At 45.7% G+C, this 20,744-nt stretch overlaps 1 protein-coding gene across 5 annotated transcripts in view; it reads left to right on the plus strand.

Moving 5' to 3' along the window:
- The window catches only part of DENND3 (DENN domain containing 3), a 65,194-nt gene that overhangs the window by 10,946 nt on the left and 33,504 nt on the right, over nt 1-20,744 (plus strand). For all 5 annotated transcript variants that reach the window (XM_068525727.1, XM_068525723.1, XM_068525724.1 and 2 more), the window contains exons 4-11: nt 150-292; nt 514-625; nt 11,353-11,472; nt 11,713-11,931; nt 14,833-14,948; nt 17,780-17,935; nt 19,528-19,624; nt 20,418-20,521. In XM_068525727.1, the coding sequence (XP_068381828.1) occupies nt 150-292; nt 514-625; nt 11,353-11,472; nt 11,713-11,931; nt 14,833-14,948; nt 17,780-17,935; nt 19,528-19,624; nt 20,418-20,521 (1,067 nt within the window). The remainder of the gene's footprint in view (nt 1-149; nt 293-513; nt 626-11,352; nt 11,473-11,712; nt 11,932-14,832; nt 14,949-17,779; nt 17,936-19,527; nt 19,625-20,417; nt 20,522-20,744) is intronic.

Raw genomic sequence — 20,744 nt, forward strand, 5'->3', positions numbered from 1 at the left:
CAGTGAAACGGGCGGGAGTGGCCAGGCGTGCTGAGGACAGCTGTCCCGCCCCTGTCCAGTGTCCTTTCTGTCTGGAGAGGCCGGCACCATCGACAGTGGAGACTGGGATTTGCGGGTCGGCAGGTGACGCGCTGTTGCTTTCTCTCCAGGACGAGTACTGCTTCTACAACGGCCAGATGCGCTGGGAGGCGTCAGGGCTGGGCCGGAGCGCGGCCGGCTGCTTCGTGCCCTTTGCCGTGTGTGTGGTTTCCAGGTTCCCCTATTACAACGCCCTCAAGGACTGCCTCTCCTGGTGAGCTGCACACACTCCCTGAAAAGCTTGCCTATGCCCCTTCCAGACGCCCCCCCGCCCTGGGCAGCCAGGCTTCTGCCGTCTCACACCCAGATCCTTCCCCTGTTGGTGTAAACTCCCGGAACTCCTGACACAGAGATTTCAGCCTTGATTAGCAATGGAGAGGATGACCATTGGATTCTCGGATTTATTTTGTGATTTGATTTTTCTTTCAATTTCAGTTTATTGACTCATCTGAAGATCTGTAAAGATTTCGAAGTTGACAACCATATAAAAGATTTTGCTGCAAAACTATCTTTAATACCTAGCCCGCCTCCTGGACCACTCCATTTGGTAATTAAATCCGGAATTGTCTTGTTTTTTCTTTGCAAATTGTAAAAGTAATATGATGAAGATGGTTTATTCGTTTGTTTTTAATTGATGTGTGGTTGATTTACAATGTTGTGTTAATTACTGCTGTACAGCAAAGTGATTCAGTTATACATATATATACATTAAAAAAAATTTTTTTTTCCATTATGGTTTATCATAGGATAGCGAATATAGTTCTCTGTGCTATACAGTAGGACCTCGTTGTTTATCCATTCTATATATAACAGTTTGTATCTGCCAACCCCAAACTCCCAACCCATCCCTCCCCCAACCCCTTCCCCCTTGGCAACCACCAGTCTGTTCTCTGTGTCCATGATTCTGTTTCAGTTTCATAGATAGGTTCATTTGTGCCATAGTTTAGATTCCACATGTAAGCGATATCATATGGTATTTGTCTTTCTCTTTCTGACTTACTTCACTTAGTATGATAATCTCTAGGTCCATCCGTGTTGCTGCAGATGGCATTATTTTGTTCTTTTTTATGGCTGAGTAGTATTCCATTGTATATATGTACCACATTGATGAAGATGGTTTAAATGTTTTAAATGATTTTCTTAAGTTCTAGCTTTCTTTAAATTATGCTTCTCAAGTTCCTTACAGAAGCATTTTATACACTGTTTCCAAAGGTCAGAAAACTAGAAATAAATTAGAAAATATATTTTCTAAAAATTTTAAAATAAAATTTTGGTCTGAAGTCAAATATTTAGGCCTGAGTTTTGCTGAGTGGCTCATGATAAATAGATGTTGAGCTAGTAATAGGCCCCTTTAGTGGTTAACATGTTAATTCATTACTTGCTATTCAGAAAACACATAAAATTTACTTAAATTACAAATTTCCCTTTTGTTTTTTTTGTCTGGAGTATCGGGTATTCTATTTAACTTGTTAATGTTTTCTCCTGTCCAGTGTGGTTAGTAAAAAGTAACTGGTTTGGTTTTGTTTGTTTGTTTTTTTTGTTGTGGTTGTTATTCACAGCGCCATTCTGTTATTTAATTGATAGAGAAGCGTTTCCTAAACTGAGTTCTGTGAAAAACTGTTCTCAAATGTTATTGGCTGTTTTTGATGGGAGGTTTCAGGGTTAAGGAAAGTTTGAGAAAGACCTCATTCCCCTTTCGTCGAGTAACATGTCAGACAGCTAAACTGTGTGATGAAACCTGTTTGACTCAGCGATTTCCAAACTCATTTAACTGTGGGATGCTTCCTTTTTAAAAAACAGACATCTATTAAATAAACGTCTTGAAATGTACAGTAAATGTCAAGTCAGTTTCACTGTATTCGTCCCCTCTGGAAGATTATACATATAAATCTTGTTTTCCTATATTTTGATTATTATGGACAGTTGAAAAAATAATTTATTAGGATATTTGTGATTATGAACTTAAAGTGTATATACTTACTATTACCCTAAACCCAGCAGTCTGCTCGGGGGGTGGGGTGGGGGGGACACCCTGCCAAGTGCATTCCCGGCCCGAGGCAGGGCAGGATGTCTGTCTACCTTGGTCCCACTCCCAGAAACCTTTGTGGGGAACATTTGCTGGATTTCCGTGCCAGGCACTCATCTTTATTTTGTGGGTAACTGGTATTTTTGTGCAGTGAAATCATCAAAGTTTACATTCTTATTCTAGAAACTCAGTACCTGCTCATTGAGGACCTGCTGTAGCAGTGAACCAAATTCCCTGAGTTAGGAACAGGTTTACAGTTTACTGTGTGTGATTCCTTGTATTCTACCTTTGAACGGAAGCAATGTATAAACAGTAATTACACGAGTTTTCTGTAATCCACGAGTTTTGGAATCTTGGATTAATTAACATTTGGTTCCTCCATTTCTACCACCCCCAGTGGGAAAGTCGACTGGGGACGTTCTCGATGCCTTTTTGTCCCACGTCCACCCTATCGGTCTGTCTCCAGTGCCTGTTTCCAGTTTACACACTTTCACTGCCACCCCTGTTCTGGGCCAACAGCTTCTCCCACCTACACGACTTAGGGAACCACTGGTCTGTCCATGTCCATTCTTGACCTTATATTCAGTTCATGCTTTTGCACTGTGGCTGGAGAGATCATTAAAATCTATAAACTGGACTTTCCTTTTGTGCTTAAAACCCCTCACTTGTTTCTCACTCATCTCCTTCACCCAGACCTGCATCCCTGGCCCCTGCGTCACCATTCAGCCCTGTCCAGCTCCACTCACCCCCTTGCTCACTGTTCTCCAGCTACACTGGACTCCTGTGGGTCCCTGGCAGGTGCTGCCACAGGGCCCTTGCATGTGCTGTTCCCGGAAGTACCCCTCTCTCCATCTTCCCCCTCCAGCTCCTGCTCCTTTCCCAGGCCTGGCTCAGACATCAGTTCTCCAGAGCAGTGTCTCCCACACCGTCTCTCTCACAGCAGCCCGCTCTCCTGCAGAGTTCAGCACGCCTGCAGTTAGGGCTGGTGTGTGCCTGTTTTTTGTTCAATGTCCATTTTCTCCATCAGACTCTGAGCTGCATGAGGACAGAGGCCACGTTCAGAACTGCATTTCCAGGACCTACTGCCATGTCCAGCGCTTAGCTGCTGTCCCATGGAGCTCTGTTCGGTGAATGAATGAGAGAATGTTTCAGCATCGGCCAGCAGTGCTCATTCAGCCAGGGTCTGCATGTTGGTGCTCGTGGTTTGTCCCAGTGGACTGAGTTTGGATCAGACTTGTCATTGGGATCCTCCACTAACAAGTCTAATTAGCTCTTGGGTCCAAGTTGGTATAAGGGTCATCATTTGTTTCAGGGAGTGCTGTAGGATAGTGGCTGTTTATTGTTGTGAAGAAATCCAAGAGGTCAGTTTAGGCCAGTTTCATCTGACGCAGGAGCTGATTCAGCAGTGTTTTCCAGAACCCACCGCAAACCAACGTCAGGCTAGAGGTTGTCATAGGTAATAGTCGTGAGCTGTGCACCTTGTGTCTTGAATAGTGTGCATGGGCCCCGAGCTGCCGTTTCCTGTTAATTCTGGGTGGGGTCAGCTCTCACCTGTACTGACAGGAGGAGGTGGGAGGCCCCACAGTGTGGGGAGTGAGGAGGCGAGGACCCAGCCCTTTCTCTGACCACCTGGACCACTGGCCTGAGGGGAGCAAAGGCTCTAGGGGCACCCCGCGTCCCCGGGCCTGCTTTGCTTCTATCTCTGCCCTCTAGAAGTTCAGATGTTACTTGCTTTTCAAATGATGGGCATAATTGGGTGTGTCCAGTGAAACACACACGTTTTTCTTTTTTTCTTTTTTAATTATTATTTTTTTTAATCAGTCATCAATTTTATACACATCAGTGTATACATGTCAGTCTCAATCGCCCAATTCAGCACACCACCATCTCCACCCCACCGCGGTTTCACCCCCTGGGTGTCCATACGTTTGTTCTCTACATCTGTGTCTCAACTTCTGCCCTGCAAACGGGTTCATCTATACCATTTTTCTAGGTTCCACGTACATGCGTTAATATACGATATTTGTTTTTCTGTTTCTGACTTACTTCACTCTGTATGACAGTCTCTAGATCCATCCACGTCTCCACAAATGACTCAATTTCGTTCCTTTTTATGGCTGAGTAATATTCCATTGTATATATGTACCACAACTTCTTTATCCATTTGTCTGTCGATGGGCATTTAGGTTGCTTCCATGACCTGGCTATTGTAAATAGTGCTGCAATGAACATTGGGGTGCATGTGTCTTTTTGAATTATGGTTTTCTCTGGGTATATGCCCAGTAGTGGGATTGCTGGATCATATGGTAATTCTATTTTTAGTTTTTTAAGGAACCTCCATATTGTTCTCCATAGTGGCTGTATCAATTTACATTCCCACCAACAGTGCAAGAGGGTTCCCTTTTCTCCACACCCTCTCCAGCATTTGTTGTTTGTAGATTTTCTGATGATGCCCATTCTAACTGGTGTGAGGTGATACCTCATTGTAGTTTTGATTTGCATTTCTCTAATAATTAGTGATGTTGAGCATCCTTTCATGTGCTTCTTGGCCATCTGTATGTCTTCTTCGGAGAAATGTCTATTTAGGTTTTCTGCCCATTTTTGGGTTGGGTTGTTTGTTTCTTTAAAATTGAGCTGAATGAGCTGTTTATATATTTTGGAGATTAATCCTTTGTCCATTGATTCGTCTGCAAATATTTTCTCCCATTCTGAGGGTTGTCTTTTCGTCTTGTTTATGGTTTCCTTTGCTGTGCAAAAGCTTTGAAGTTTCATTAGGTCCCATTTGTTTATTTTTGTTTTTATTTCCATTACTCTAGGAGGTGGATCAAAAAAGATCTTGCTGTGATGTATGTCAAAGAGTGTTCTGCCTGTGTTTTCCTCTAAGAGTTTTATAGTGTCCGGTCTTACATTTAGGTCTCTAATCCATTTTGAGTTTATTTTTGTGTATGGTGTTAGGGAGTATTCTAATTTCATTCTTTTCCATGTTAGCTGTCCAGTTTTCCCAGCACCACTTATTGAAGAGACTGTCTTTTCTCCATCGTATATCTTTGCCTCCTTTGTCATAGATTAGTTGACCATAGGTGCGTGGGTTAATCTCTGGGCTTTCTATCTTGTTCCATTGATCTGTGTTTCTGTTTTTGTGCCAGTACCATATTGTCTTGATTACTGTAGCTTTGTAGTATAGTCTGAAGTCAGGGAGTCTGATTCCTCCAGCTCCGTTTTTTTCCCTCAAGACTGCTTTGGCTATTTGGGGTCTTTTGTGTCTCCATACAAATTTTTAGATGATTTGTCCTAGTTCTGTAAAAAATGCCATTGGTAATTTGATAGGGATTGCATTGAATCTGTAGATTGCTTTGGGTAGTATAGTCATTTTCACAATATTGATCCTTCCAATCCAAGAACATGGTATATCTCTCCATCTGTTGGTATCATCTTTAATTTCTTTCATCAGTGTCTTATAGTTTTCTGCATACAGGTCTTTTGTCTCCCTAGGTAGGTTTATTCCTAGGTATTTTATTCTTTTTGTTGCAATGGTAAATGGGAGTGTTTCTGTAATTTCTCTTTCAGATTTTTCATCATTAGTGTATAGGAAAGCAAGAGATTTCTGTGCATTAATTTTGTATCCTGCAACTTTACCAAATTCATTGATTAGCTCTAGTAGTTTTCTGGTGGCATTTTTAGGATTCTCTATGTATAGTATCATGTCATCCGCAAACAGTGACAGTTTTACTTCTTCTTTTCCAATTTGTATTCCTTTTATTTCTTTTTCTTCTCTGATTGCCGTGGCTAAGACTTCCAGAACTATGTTAAATAATAGAGGTGAGAGTGGACATCCTTGTCTCGTTCCTGATCTTAGAGGAAGTGCTTTCAGTTTTTCACCATTGAGAATGATGTTTGCTGTGGGTTTGTTGTATATGGCCGTTATTATGTTGAGGTAGTTTCCCTCTATGCCCACTTTCTGGAGAGTTTTTAATCATAAATGGGTGTTGAATTTTGTCAGAAGCTTTTTCTGCATCTATTGAGATGATCATATGGTTTTTATTCTTCAATTTGTTAATATGGTGTATCACATTGATTGATTTGCGTATATTGAAGAATCCTTGCATCCCTGGGATAAATCCCACTTGATCGTGGTGTATGATCCTTTTAATGTGTTGTTGGATTCTGTTTGCTAGTATTTTGTTGAGGATTTTTGCATCTATATTCATCAGTGATATTGGTCTGTAATTTTCTTTTTTTGTAGTGTCTTTGTCTGGTTTTGGTATCAGGGTGATGGTGGCCTCATAGAATGAGTTTGGGAGTGTTCCTTCCTCTGCCATTTTTTGGAAGAGTTTGAGAAGGATGGGTGTTAGCTCTTCTCTAAATGTTTGATAGAATTCACCTGTGAAGCCATCTGGTCCTGGACTTTTGTTTGCTGGAAGATTTTAATCACAGTTTCAGTTTCATTACTTGTGATTGGTCTGTTCATATTTTCTGTTTCTTCCTGCTTCAGTCTTGGAAGGTTATACCTTTCTAAGAATTTGTCCATTTCTTCCAGGTTGTCCATTTTATTGGCATAGAGTTGCTTGTAGTAGTCTCTTAGGATGCTTTGTATTTCTACGGTGTCTGTTGTAACTTCTCCTTTTTCATTTCTAATTTTATTGATCTGAGTCCTCGCCCTCTTTTTCTTGATGAGTCTGGCTAATGGCTTATCAATTTTGTTTATCTTCTCAAAGAACCAGCTTTTCATTTTATTGATCTTTGCTATTGTTTTCTTTGTTTCTCTTTCATTTATTTGCGCTCTGATCTTTATGATTTCTTTCCTTCTGCTAACTTTGGGTTTTGTTTGTTCTTCTTTCTCTAGCTCCTTTAGGTGTAAGGTTAGATTGTTTACTTGAGATTTTTCTTGTTTCTTTAGGTAGGCTTGTATAGCTATAAACTTCCCTATTAGAACTGCTTTTGCTGCATCCCACAGGTTTTGGATCGTCGTGTTTTCATTGTCATTTGTCTCTAGGTATTTTTTGATTTCCTCTTTGATTTCTTCAGTGATCTCTTGGTTATTTAGTAACATATTGTTTAGCCTCAATGTGTTTGTATTTTTTATGATTTTTTCCCCGTAATTCATTTCTAATCTCATAGCGTTGTGGTCAGAAAAGATGCTTGATATGATTTCAATTTTCTTAAATTTACTGAGGCTTGATTTGTGACCCAAGATGTGATCTATCCTGGAGAATGTTCCGTGTGCACTTGAGGAGAAAGTGTAATCTGCTGTTTTTGGATGGAATGTCCTATAAATATCAATTAAATCTATCTGGTCTATTGTGTCATTTAAAGCTTCTGTTTCCTTATTTATTTTCATTTTGGATGATCTGTCCATTGGTGTAAGTGAGGTGTTAAATCCCCCACTATTACTGTGTTACTGTCGATTTCCTCTTTTATAGCTGTTAGCAGTTGCCTTATGTATTGAGGTGCTCCTATGTTGGGTGCATATATATTTATAATTGTTATATCTTCTTCTTGGATTGATCCCTTGATCATTATGTAGTGTCCTTCCTTGTCTCTTGTAACATTCTTTATTTTAAAGTCTATTTTATCTGATATGAGTATAGCAACTCCAGCTTTCTTTTGATTTCCGTTTGCATGGAATATCTTTTTCCGTCCCCTCCCTTTCAGTCTGTATGTGTCCCTAGGTCAGAAGTGGGCCTCTTGTAGGCAGCATATATATGGGTCTTGTTTTTGTATCCATTCAGCAAGCCTGTGTCTTTTGGTTGGAGCATTTAATCCATTCACGTTTAAGGTAATTATCGATATGTATGTTCCTATGACCATTTTCTTAATTGTTTTGGGTTTGTTTTTGTAGGTCCTTTTCTTCTCTTGTGTTTCCCACTTAGAGAAGTTCCTGTAGCATTTGTTGTAGAGCTGGTTTGGTGGTGCTGAATTCTCTTAGCTTTTGCTTGTCTGCAAAGCTTTTGATTTCTCCATCAAATCTAAATGAGATCCCTGCTGGGTAGAGTAATCTTGGTTGTAGGTTCTTCCCTTTCAGCACTTTAAGTATATCATGCCACTCCCTTCTGGCTTGTAGAGTTTCTGCTGAGAAATCAGCTGTTAACCTTATGTGAGTTCCCTTGTATGTTATTTGTCTTTTTTCCCTTGCTGCTTTCAATAATTTTTCTTTGTCTTTAATTTTTCCCAATTTGATTACTGTGTGTCTCGGCGTGTTTCTCCTTGGGTTTATCCCGTATGGGACTCTCTGCGCTTCCTGGACTTGGGTGGCTATTTCCTTTTCCATGTTAGGGAAGTTTTTGACTATAATCTCTTCAGATGTTTTCTCTGGTCCTTTCTCTCTCTCTTCTCCTTCTGGGACCCCTACAATGCGAATGTTGTTGCGTTTAACGTTGTCCCAGAGGTCTCTTATGCTGTCTTCATTTCTTTTCATTCTTTTTTCTTTAGTCTGTTCCACAGCAGTGAATTCCACCGTTCTGTCTTCCAGGTCACTTATCCGTTCTTCTGCCTCAGTTATTCTGCTATTGATTCCTTCTAGTGTAGTTTTCATTTCAGTTATTGTATTGTTCATCTCTGTTTGTTTGTTCTTTAATTCTTCTAGGTCTTTGTTAAACATTTCTTGCATCTTCTCGATCTTTGCCTCCATTCTTTTTCCTGAGATCCTGGATCATCTTCACTATCATTATTCTGAATTCTTTTTCTGGAAGGTTGCCTATCTCCACTTCCTTTAGTTGTTTTTCTGGGGTTTTATCTTGTTCCTTAATCTGGTATATAGCCCTCTGCCTTTTCATCTTGTCTATCTTCCTGTGAATGTGGTTTTTGGTCCACAGGCTGCAGGATTGTAGTTTTTCTTGCTTCTGCTGTCTGCCCTCTGGTGGTTGAGGCTATCTAAGAGGCTTGAGGGAGGCTCTAGTCACGTTTTTCTTCTTACTATTCCCAAGTCACTTTCTATGTTGCTCTGTGTGCGAAGCCTATTGTTTTTCTGGAGCGCCAATCGAGTTGAAATTTACAAAGTATTTACCTCAAATCTCTCTCCCTCCTCAGTTTCTTCATCTGTAAAGTGGGTAGAATAACAGAACCCACCTCAGAGAGCGTGAGTATTGAGTGCTGTGAAGTTGCTACCACAGCACCTGAAACATCGCAGTAGCAATGTTGCTGGTAGAGCGACTCACGTATGTGGTTGGTTCTTATCTTTTTTTTTGGCTGCATTGGGTCTTTGTTGCTGTGCGCAGGCTTTCTCTAGTTGCGGCGAGCAGGGGCTACTCTTCATTGTGGTGCAGTGGCCTCTCCTGTTGCGGAGCACGGGCTCTAGGTGCGTGGGCTTCCGTAGTTGCAACACGCGGGCTCAGTAGTTGTGGCACGTGGGTTCTAGAGCACAGGCTCAGTAGTTGTGGCGCATGGGCTTAGTTGCTCCGTGCCATGTGGGATCTTCCCAGACCAGGGCTCAAACCCATGTCCCCTGCATTGGCAGGCGGATCCTTAACCACTGCACCACCAGGGAAGTCCTGGTTCTTATCTTTAATGGGGTGTCTGGCTGACACATTTCCTTTTTTTTGATTTGGTCATTTTTGATTTTGATTTTTTAAAAATTTTTATTAGAGTATAGTTGATTCACAATGTTGTATTAGTTTCAGGTGTAGAGCAAAGTGAATCAGTTATACATATACATATACCCATTCTTTAGATCCTTTTCCCGCATAGGTCATTACAGAGTATTGAGTAGAGTTCCCTGTGCTGTGTGGTAGGTCCTTATTAGCCATCTGTTTTATATATAGTAGTGTGTATATGTCCATCCCAATCTCCCAGTTTATCCCTCCCCCCGCCCCCCGGCTTTCCCCTGGTAACCATAAGTTTGTTTCCTAAATCTGTGACTCTGTTTCTGTTTTTACAAAGTTCATTTGCGCCACTTTTTTTAGATTCCACATGTAAGTGATATCATATGATATTTGTCTTTCTCTGTCTGACCTACTTCACTCAGTACGACAATCTCTAGGTCCACCCATGTTGCTTCAAATGGCATTATTTCATTCTTTTTTATGGCTGAGTAATATTCCACTGTGTATATGTACTACATCTTCTTTATCCATTCGCACATTTCCTTTTTGAAATACTGAGGAGAGTTTTTCATTATAAACTTTATAATTGTTAATAATTCATCACAACTTGGAATACTTAACTCTGCTTTACTTTGTTTTGTTTTGCTTTAAAACAAACGCATCGGTCACATAAGTGAATCCACCTTATTTTTAATGTCTTGCTTCTGTAGCCAAACTGGGAACAAGAAAGCAAAGAGGCCCCAAGTAATGGTCGGAGGCACTTGCAAATGTCCCAACTGTCAGAAATGACAGTCTCTTTTCTTGTTTTTTGTTTTGTTTTGTTTTTTAACGTGAAAATAGAATAGTGACTAAGGTGGCTGGAAGAAAGTGTGACTAGTGAGCATTTTGTCCTGTGGCCCTTTTTCTTGACCCAATACTCTGCTGCTCTCCATTTCTCATCCTTTCATGCCTTTCCTAGAGGAAGCCTCTCTGTCATCAGATTTGATCGCTTCTTTCTGTTCTGTTTCCCCAAAGCTCTGCTCATGCTCAGACCCCTCCATCTGCTCGTGGAAGAGCCCTTGCAGAGTGCCTCCTGTGTGTCTGAGGCCAGGGGAGGCTTAACCCTGCTGTTCCCAGCTCCACCTTCTTGGAGGGACCGCACCTCCCTCCTTTCACGTCTGCCTCGACCTTTAACACATAATAGGCATCCTGTGAACGTGGGATTTGTATTTGAAGTGTCATTTTTAAATACCCTCATTTAGAAAAATAAAGTGTCGTTAAAATTTTTTTGTAAATTCCATGTCTTTAAGGAGCTTTGACTGTTAAATTGAAAATATAAGCGAATACGTAATAAGTAGTAACCGAGAATAATGCATACTGGTTAAGATTAGTTTGAACATGCTTGATTTAGAGTTTGTGCTCGTTGGGATGGATATCTGGAGGCCGTTTATCTTTGTTTTGTCAATGAACTGTTTCCTAATTAATTAAAGAGTTTAAGGGAGTTTGGCTGAAAAAGACATTAAGTCCTCAATTCGTTATGAAACGTTCCTGGCAGCTCTCTTGATCATCTCTAGACTGTTTTGTTTCTCTGTGACACTGAAGGTGACAGCATGAGTCTTCAGAACTGTTTTCTAACTCAGACGCTTTCTGAGCCAAAATGGTGAATTTCAGTGCCTTCAGCCTCCTCTGGGAGCAGCTCCCTGAGCTAATGATGGAAATTGGTCATTGCAGATACTGAACATGAAACCACTACAGATCGTATTTCCCTCGAGAGCAGACCCCGAAAGCCCCCTCATCGACCTGGACCTTCACCTGCCCTTACTGCGCTTCAGACCTGAGAAGGTGCTACAGGTACGCGTCCTTCCACACCTGTGAGCATCTCATGCTAACTGGCTTAACGGGGCATCACAACTACTCAGAACACTTATCTAGAGCACGCTATTTGCAGGCAGCACTTTTCTGGGGTCGGGGTGGCTTTGGTCCCGGCAAGTGGCGCGGGGACGGCAGGGTGGAAGCTGCCCCGCGCCCGGCCTCGTCGGGTGGCGCCCTCACAGTGTTTCAGGCTTGCTCGCGGTGTTGTTGCTTCCCCAGATCCTAACCTGCCTTCTGACGGAGCAGCACATCGTGTTCTTCTCATCCAGCTGGGCTCTGCTGACGCTCGTGGCTGAGTGCTTCATGGCCTACCTGCACCCCCTGCAGTGGCAGCACACCTTCGTCCCCATCCTGTCGCGACACATGCTGGACTTCGTCATGGCGCCCACGTCTTTTCTCATGGGCTGCCACCTGGACCACTTTGAAGAAGTCAGCAAGGTTAGGCACCCGCCGCTGGATTGAGAGCATTGACTCACGTGGGCGCTTTGCGAGGACGCGTGGGAAGCTGCTGGGAGGTGCCCTGTGGTGTGGGTGGGCGCAGAGGCCCGCCGTCACTCCATCACAGGGCGCTAGTGCTGCCTCCTTGTCCTCAAGGCCACACCCTGATGCCATTTCTCAGGCCACTTAAATTCACGGCAGCTCTGGTGGCTTCCAGGGGTTTTCAGGGAGGTGAGGGCAGGCGTTGGAGTTGAGGGAACTGGTTTCAAGTCTCACCTCTGCTGCTTACTAGTTCTGCGACCCTGAGTGACTTACCGGCCTTTGCTAAGCCTCAGTCTCCTCATCTGTGAAGTGGGCACGGCCTCGGCCTCCCAGGCAGGGCTCTGGCTGAGGAATGTCCCCTGTCCTGCCTGGCAGGTGACTGGCCTTCGTGGATGGGAGCCACCATTGTTATCACTCCATATTTTCCATTTTCACTTTTTTGATTAAGCCTCTGTTGTTCATTAAAACCGTGGCCCTACTTCCTAGAAGAATGCAGGTGCGTGCAGGGTATTACTCGCTGTCCAAGGGGTCCGTGGGCCTTGCTGAATCCAGTGGCCGTTTACTGGATTCAGCTTGGGGGCTGACCTGGGTCGGGGTGGTAGGCCTTCAGTGTCCTGGTCGTGAAAGGGCAGGGAGTGTGCTGGCCACATCATCATGGCAGCGTCAGGGGGCCAATAGAGCAGGCTGGCATACAGTAAGTGCTTAAAATGCAGCAGCTGTTTTTACTGCTGTGCTGATGGGGTGCATTTCGAAGGGGAGCTCACGCCACAGGTTTGTGATAAACCGTGACATCGCCAGCAGGAAGAGCAGGTTGGGTTTTCTTAAAACAGCTTTTCTTCAGATACAATTTGCATACCACAGAGTTTCCCGGACTTAACTGTACAACTCAGTGGCTTTAGGAACTTGGTAGAGCTGTGACAACTAATTTTAGACTCTTTGGTCAGCCCACAAAGAAACCCTGCATGTGTTAGCTGTCATCCCCCAACCCCCTCAGACCCTGGCGACCATCATCTACTTTCTATCTCTGTGGAGTTGCCTGTCGTGTATACGTGGATTTTACGTAAATGGAATCATTCAATGCGTGGTCTTTTATGACTGGCTTCTTTCACTTAGCGGCATGTTTTTTGAGGTTCATCCGTGTAGCAGCATGTTATTTTTATTGCCGAGTAGGATTCCCTTGAATGAAGAGGCCACGGTTGTTTATCCATTCAGGAGTTGAGAACATTTGAGGCTGTTTCGATGTTTTGACCGTTGTGAATAATGCAGCTGTGAACACTCATGTACAAGTTTTTGTGTGGACATGCGTTCATTTACCTTGATACGTACCTAGGAGAGGAATTTCCGGGTCAGGTGCCAGCGCTGTGTTTAACCATTTGAGAAATGTCCAGACTGCTGTTCCCCGCTGCTGCCCCAGACACCTTCCCTCCAGCAGAGGGAGAGCTCCGATTTCCGCTTGTCTTCTGTCTTTTTGATTCTAATCCTCCTGCTGGGTAGTTTTGATGTGCGTTTTCCCAATGACTAGCGATGTGCAGCACTTTTCCTTGTGCTTATTGGTAGTTGGTACAGGGTAGGTTCTCATTTAACTTCTTATTTTATTATTTTTAAATTTTTATTAGAGTATAGTTGACTTACAATGTTGTGTTGAACTTTTTATTTTGAAAATTTCTAAGTGTACGCAAAGGCTGAGAGAAGAGTGGAAGGGATGCCGTGCACCCCTCTCTGTCCTCAGCCATCATCCAGTTTTTTCCTGGCGTTTTAGAGCAAATCCTGGCCAAGCCCAGCGCCCCTCCTGGGGCGGAGCCGGGATGTCCGTTGTTGGCAGAACCTATGACTCACCAGGGGACAAACATACTTTGGGAAAAGGCCATTCAGACCTCATGGAAGGAATGGAAAAACATCACCCTCGCAAATGAGGGAAAAATAGGCGTACTTTGTAGCTCAAAATTGTGTTTCTTTTCTTAGTCATTAGGGGAAAAACCTCTTGTTTCAGCCCCTTCAGGAGGGAAACTTGCAGACATTATTTACTTGATTCCAGTCCGCAGTCACAAAGGAAGTCGTTTTAGTGGTTTACCTGTTCTGGGAGGTTTTTAGGGCAGAGCAGCAGGTCTTGACTGGAAATGTTTTGGGGTTTGGATGTCTTCTCAATGTGCTGGGAGCTCGGAAGGGGTCCTTGTAAAAGCTCAGTGTCCGTGCTCACGAGCGCGGCCTGTCCCCTGCTGGTTTAGCACCCTGCTCTGGGAGACGTGTTTGTGCATATTTCACGTGCCATGAAACGCGCATTGAGAGGCCAGCCCAGCATGAAAGCTGGGGAGGGTTCTGGCGTCATGTTCCGGGGACAGTTGAAGTGTAGAACTCAGGAGTGTGACTCATTATTTGTGTGTTTTGTCACAGATAAGACTTAACAAGTAAGCCATCCACACATCTCAAGAACTCTTAAGTGTGTGGGATCCCTGAGCCCAGGACCCGCCTGTGCCCTGGTCCTTGGGGGGGCGGAGCTGGCTGGGCAGCTCAGCGGGCACCCTGAGTGTTAAATGTCGGAGCGCTCCCACTGGGGCTCTGGAATGTTCTCTCCAGGCTCCCTGAAGTGGTACATGGAGTGTTTGCACAAGGGTGGGTGAAGGCCTGACCTCGTGTGTTGGAATCTTGACTCAAAGAGGCATTTTTAATCAAATGAGCTTGTTAACCTAACTCATGGTATACACTGCATTTTTCTGGTAGATAATATAAGGCTTTGTGTGCATGTTAGATACGATAATTATCGATGACACGATCTTGGTGAATGCAAAGTGTATCTTTGTGTTTTCAAAGATGTATACAAGTTCAGATTCTTACTGCGATCTTTACAAACTTATTTTATAGGAAGCCGATGGTTTAATTCTGATAAACATTGACGCTGGGAGCATCACCTACTCCAACGACGAGGACATGGACGTTCCTGACATCCCTCTCCTGGCGGCACAGACTTTTATTCAGAGGTAAGGGGGGAAATAGTGGGTATTTGGAAAAATCTTGTTCAGGTTCATACTTGCCAATTTCAAGTATGTCTTCCAATCTTATATTAACAGATGGTTTATGTGATATTTAGTGGTTTGGAAATTGTTTGTGAATATTTAAAAATAAAAGTCATTTGTCTTCATTCCAATCTTGTCTAAATACTAACGATGGCCCCCAGGCCAGGGGACGGCCACACCCCTGGGACACCTCTCGACCCTCTTCTGCGCCTGTGATCTCTGAAGTTCCTTCTCTGTCCTTCGTTCATTCCTTCATTCATTCCTTCATTTATCCACTCACCAGATATGTATCCAATGCATTGGGCAGAGTATGTATATAATGAGCAAACCGATGTGGCCTCTGCCCCGTGGCACTGTCCGTCGGGGGCCCCTGACGGCCATGACCCACCGTCCTTCCCTGGGCAGGAGGCTGTCTTCCCCTTTCACCCCCCAACCCCCCTACCCAGCCCTCTCTTAGTGCTCTTATTTTTTCATACCTGTTTTGTGGCTCTTTGTGGTTTTTCCGTCTCTACGACCACACTTCATTGGCTGAGATCAGGCAAGACAGAATTTTTCCAAAAAGGGCAGATAGTAATTGTTGTAGGCTCTGCAGGCCCTGCGGCCTCTGTGGTGATGGGAGAGGCCTGGCGGGGACTGTCCCATGTACTTCTTTCAGGGGGGTGAAAGGAGGTGTGATTGCTATTTACGCTGGGACGCAGATGCATCTGGGGCAGGTGGGTCGGGGCAGAGCCAGGGCTCCCTCAGGTGGACCTGCGGAGGACGTTTCCCCCTTGGGAATCTAATCACATGGTGGTGGGAGAGACCCTGCTTTTAGTCCTCCAGCTCGTGTGCGGGCTACAGGCAGGCCTGGCATGAAGCTCGTGGTGGGACCCGTGGAGGGCGGGGGGCTAGTGCGGCAGGTGCTCCCGGCTGTCGTCAGGTAGCTGGACTCTGCTGCTCTGGAGGAGCTGGTGACGCAGCCCGTCTTTTATCAGTGCCGACTGCTCCCCTTTACTTTGTCTGCTGGAGGTCAGAGCGGGAAGAGCTGAGGCCTGAGAGGAGGGGAAGGAGCCGGTGGCTCTGTGTTGGCTCCCTGACTTGGCTGTTCTCATTTCTGCCTCTTACCTGTGTATTAGTCAGCGCACGCTGCTGTAACAAACACCACCTAAGCAACAGACGTTTATTGTCTCCCAGTCCTGGAGGCTGGAAGTCCGAGATCAAGGTGTTGGCAGAGTTGGTTCCTCCTGAGGCCTCTCTTTTTGCTGTGTAGATGACTGTCTTCTCCCTGTGTCCTCACGTGGTCATCACTCTGTGGGTGTCCATAATCCCCTCTTATAAGGACACCAGTCATATTGGATTAGGTCCCCCCTTGTGACCTCATTTTAACTTAATTACCTCCTTAAAGGCCCCATCTCCAAACACAGTCACACTCTGAGGTGCTGGGGGTTAGGACTCCAACCTAGGAATTTGGGGGGGGACACAATTCAGCCTATAACACCTTGGTATCAATTATTTCTTCTATTTGGATGGTTTGTACAAAGTACATGGGAGTACCATCTTCATTTTTGTTCCTTCCATCTTCAAAAAATCTATAAAACTCCCCAAGCAGAGTCCAGGCTCGGGGTGTGGAGTCCTGTGTGGCTGGCGGGCGGTGCTCGGGGCCCAGCCAGGGGTCCGGGTGGGAGCGTCTCCCTGCGTGATCTCCGAAGGTGAAGCCCACATTCCTCATCATCTGGTCACTTTCTGATAAGCGAAGTCCACAGTCCCCGGACTTGCAGAGGGTGACTTTCCAGGACTGGTGTTTGCCAGCGTTGAGCGCAGCTTCTCAAGAGTGTGCTTGGGTGGCGCGTCCCCAGTAAGATGGGCTCTCACCTCTGCCCTCGTGTTATTGTTAGAATTCTGGAACATACCTGGGGGTTGGATTCTCGCTCGGCCAGGGCCCCAGACAGTGGGACGTGGAGTCTCAGGCTCACTGTGGGGGGCTGTTCATAAACGTGAACTAACCCGTGCGTGGTCAGTGGCTCGTCTGTGAAGGGCTCCGGGACCGTGATCTGGGCCGTGGCAGTGGGTCTCCCCACGGGGTCTGGGGTGACGAGCGCCCGCACTCGGTATTTGCCGGGAGGGACAAGGGGCAGCCATCCACAGTCTTCTCCCCTGAGACGCCCCTGTGCCCGGCCGCCCACTGCCGCGCTGCCTTCCTTGTCATGGTCAGCGTGTGTGTCCGCGGCATCCCCTCTGCCCCACCTTGACCTTTGGATACTGTTGGGTGGGTTTACTTTGCATATTTAAAGCCTCAGACTTGCTCCTTGGTGTCCAAAGTCTCATGTAAAAGTGCAGCCTTGGGCAGTGTTGGGGAGGCCAGGGTCCTGTGTGATGAAAACCGCCATGAGCCCCCGTCCCTGAGAACCTCCGGACAAGTAAGTGGCCGTGCCTCGTGCACCCGAGCCTGCCCGGGCAGGGAAGCTGTGCCGTCCCTCCCAGACCCACCAGACCCTTTGGCCGTCGTGGAAGGGCAGGTGTCTGCAAAGGAGGACAGGACACCCAGCTTGTGTAAAGACGTGCGTGGTCCAAAGACGAGGCCTTTGTGAGTTCTGCGCTAATGAGCCGTTTGTGCTGGGAGGTGAATAAACTCCCAACAGGGATGTATTTGTAATGACACGCTCCCTCCCCCCCGCCCCAAGTTATCGATAGGGAGTCTGAGTGTCCTGAGAGCGTTAACTTAACCTCTTCCTGGAGGGTTCTCTCCGGCCGGTCAGCAGCAGTCAGTCACGTGATACGGCCTGGGCTGTGGTCAGTGTCGCTCTGCTCCTTTCCAGGGTCCAGAGCCTTCAGATGCACCATGAGCTGGACCTCGCTCACCTCTGCGCCAGCACGGACCTGAACGAGGGGCGAGCCTGCAGGCGGGCCTGGCAGCAGCGGCTCAACTGCCAGATCCAGCAGATCACCCTGCAGCTGCTCGTCTGCATCTTCAGGTATTTAAAACATCTCCAGTGTCTGTAACCTGGTCCCCAGCCAGCTCCCAGTTCCACAATGGCCACGGCCCCAAAGCTCAGGGACTGAAATCCAGGATTGACGAGAGAGAGGCCCCTGCCTCCAGGAGGATCCCTGGGTGTGTGTTTACCCTGCCTGGGGTCTTGCCACCCCCTCGTCTCTCTTGCGAATGACCACCTTGGATGGTCAGACCCAGGTAGGGGGACAGACGGATCATTTCGGGAATGAAGCCCGCCCAAAGGAGAGCCCAGGCTGGGGCACCCAGGACTGGCCCCTGTTAGAAACTTTTCTTCTTTCTTCCCATCACTGTCGCCATCAGCATCTATTATTGTGTGCTGTTGGGAACTAGCCCTTGAGCTGAATCAGTTAAATAGACAGTACGGTGTGTTTACTTCAGTGTGATATAGTGCAGGCGTCGAGTGGCTATTTCTGGCCTAAGTGTGCAGTCATTTAAGGAACATAATGATAAATATATGCCTACATTTATATTATACCTTTGTGAAGAAGTTATTGGTGGCAAAGCCTTCAGGCCTTTTCTTTCTTCCAACTCTCTCTTCTCTGCTTTGTCTTGCAGCTTCTTCTCTCTCTCTCTCTCTCTCTCTCTCTGTCTCTCCCTCTCTCCCTCCCACCCTCTCCCCTCCTGCTCCTTCCCCCTGGGCCGTGTAGCAGGGAAGGTGGCGACACCAGGTCCCCTTCTGATCTGGACAGACCCTGCCTGGGAAGGGTTTAGACCAGAGCTGGACGACTTGATGACACTCAGTGTGATTCTTTCAAAATCAACATTTTAATGGTTGTATTCTTTTGCTGTCTATATTTATGTAAAGCAAATGATTTATTAGGGAAAAATGGGATGTCGTGTTATAGATGGGTTGTGTTAGCTCTTTGCTCAGAGCAGTACAATTTGTGTGGTTGTAGAAATGTAGTTTTCCTTTTGTTCTTTTTATATGAAATCTTTCATGAAGGGTTTTTTTTTTTTTTAATATTCTGCAAGCTTGATGAGTTTAGTTCATTAAAAAGAAAATACGATATCAGATGAAGTAATTTTTCCCCTCACAAGAGAAGGAAGACATCGAATGTGCTACGTCCTGAATATGCCCTGTAGGATTACTGATTCTATTGGTAGGCTATCACGGAAGATCAGGGGGTCATGTGCCCAAGTCCCCACGGTGTAGGACGGGGAAGTGGCCGGTGAGGGTCAGGCTGGCGGCCGAGCTGCGTCAGTGCTCAGCGTCTGGGGTGCCCTTCCTGTGTCACCACCCTGAACTCAGTTTTATTTGTATGAACAATTATGGATGATTGCGTCTTCATTTGCATAAGGAGCTAGGGGGCTCGAAGAAGACAGACACCCCCGAGCCCTGAGCTTCATTCCAGTTGGAGGAAAGCTGTGCTTGAAGTGACGAGAAAGCCCGACCACAAAATACATCCAAACCATGTCCCTCAGCGCTCAGAATACTGTTCCTGCAGACAGGGCTTTTCAAAGTGTGTATTTCCTGTTACTGTTTTTCTGCTAACAGCAATGTGTTTTTCATGTATTTAAAAATATTTCAACACTTAGACTATCTTTCTTCATCAGGGAAGTGAAGAATCACTTAAATTATGAACATAGGGTGTTCAATAGTGAAGAGTTTCTCAAAACAAGAGCTCCAGGGGACCAGCAGTTTTATAAACAGGTAAGAGGTGTGCGGGGCTTGTGTGCGTGTGTATAGTCGATCCTTCACCCTTTTCTGTATCTAAACTATTTTTCAAGTCAAGTGTTTCCAGTATCTGTTAATATTTTATTCAGTGTTTTAGCTTTTCTAAAAGTTTGTTTTAGCGTGGTTTCTTCTGATCCTTTGGCCAGCTCTGATTTTTTTTAATTGGCCTTTTAGAGTGGGATTTACATAGAACAGAATGCACCCATTTTAAGGATAGCGTGTGCAGAGTTTTGACCAAGGCGTGTACCTGGTCGCCCCTTCTGGAGCCTTTCCATCATGCCGCACAGTTCCATGCCCTTCCCACCACCGCCCCCTTCCCAGGGCCGGGCAGCATCCACACTCCCTGGGAGCTGACTCGGAGATTGTTGCGTGTGAGTCCGGAGACGGGGTGCGCTGGCTGTGAGGTGCGGAGCGTTAGGGAGGCTGCCGTCCCCAGGAGACACCAGAATCCATGACGAAACACAGGGACTGCGGCTGCTGCTGTCCCGGGGGGCAAGGTGGTTTGGGCTTTTGAACTTTCTGTGGTTTTTCAAATGCAAAGAGTGGCTGATTCTTTGAGATTGGCTGGTGAGGGATGGAGGGGGAACCTTAGATTACGATAAATTAAGAAAGCTACCTGTGTCTGGGCACTTTTGTCCCAAGGTGCTGGCGAGAGGCCCCGGTGGGTCGGGAAGGGCCACTCGCGCAGTGGCTGCAGGTGCCCTGGCAGCTCAGGGAGGAAAGGACTGTGGAGCAGGTGCAATAACCCGCCCCTCGGCGTCTGTTCCAGGTCTTGGATACCTACATGTTTCATGCTTTCCTCAAGGCTCGGCTCAGCAGAAGGCTGGACGCCTTTGCCCAGATGGACCTCCACACGCAGTCCGAAGAGGACAGGTTTGCATATTACGTTCTAAAGGATGCACGACTCCTTGGGCGTCCATGTGCTCAAGCAGCACAGTTTATTTGGAAGGATAAATGATAAATCCGATCAGAGAAGTCTCACATTTAGAAATTCATAATGAGTCGGGTAACACGTCAGCTTCCTCCCCGTGCATTTCTGTTTCTTGGGGGGACACTGAACGTACCTGCAGTGGCAGCTCTGGGTCTTTGTGCTGTT

Source organism: Eschrichtius robustus, chromosome 17, assembly GCF_028021215.1.
Source record: "Eschrichtius robustus isolate mEscRob2 chromosome 17, mEscRob2.pri, whole genome shotgun sequence".
Lineage (NCBI taxonomy): Eukaryota > Metazoa > Chordata > Mammalia > Artiodactyla > Eschrichtiidae > Eschrichtius > Eschrichtius robustus.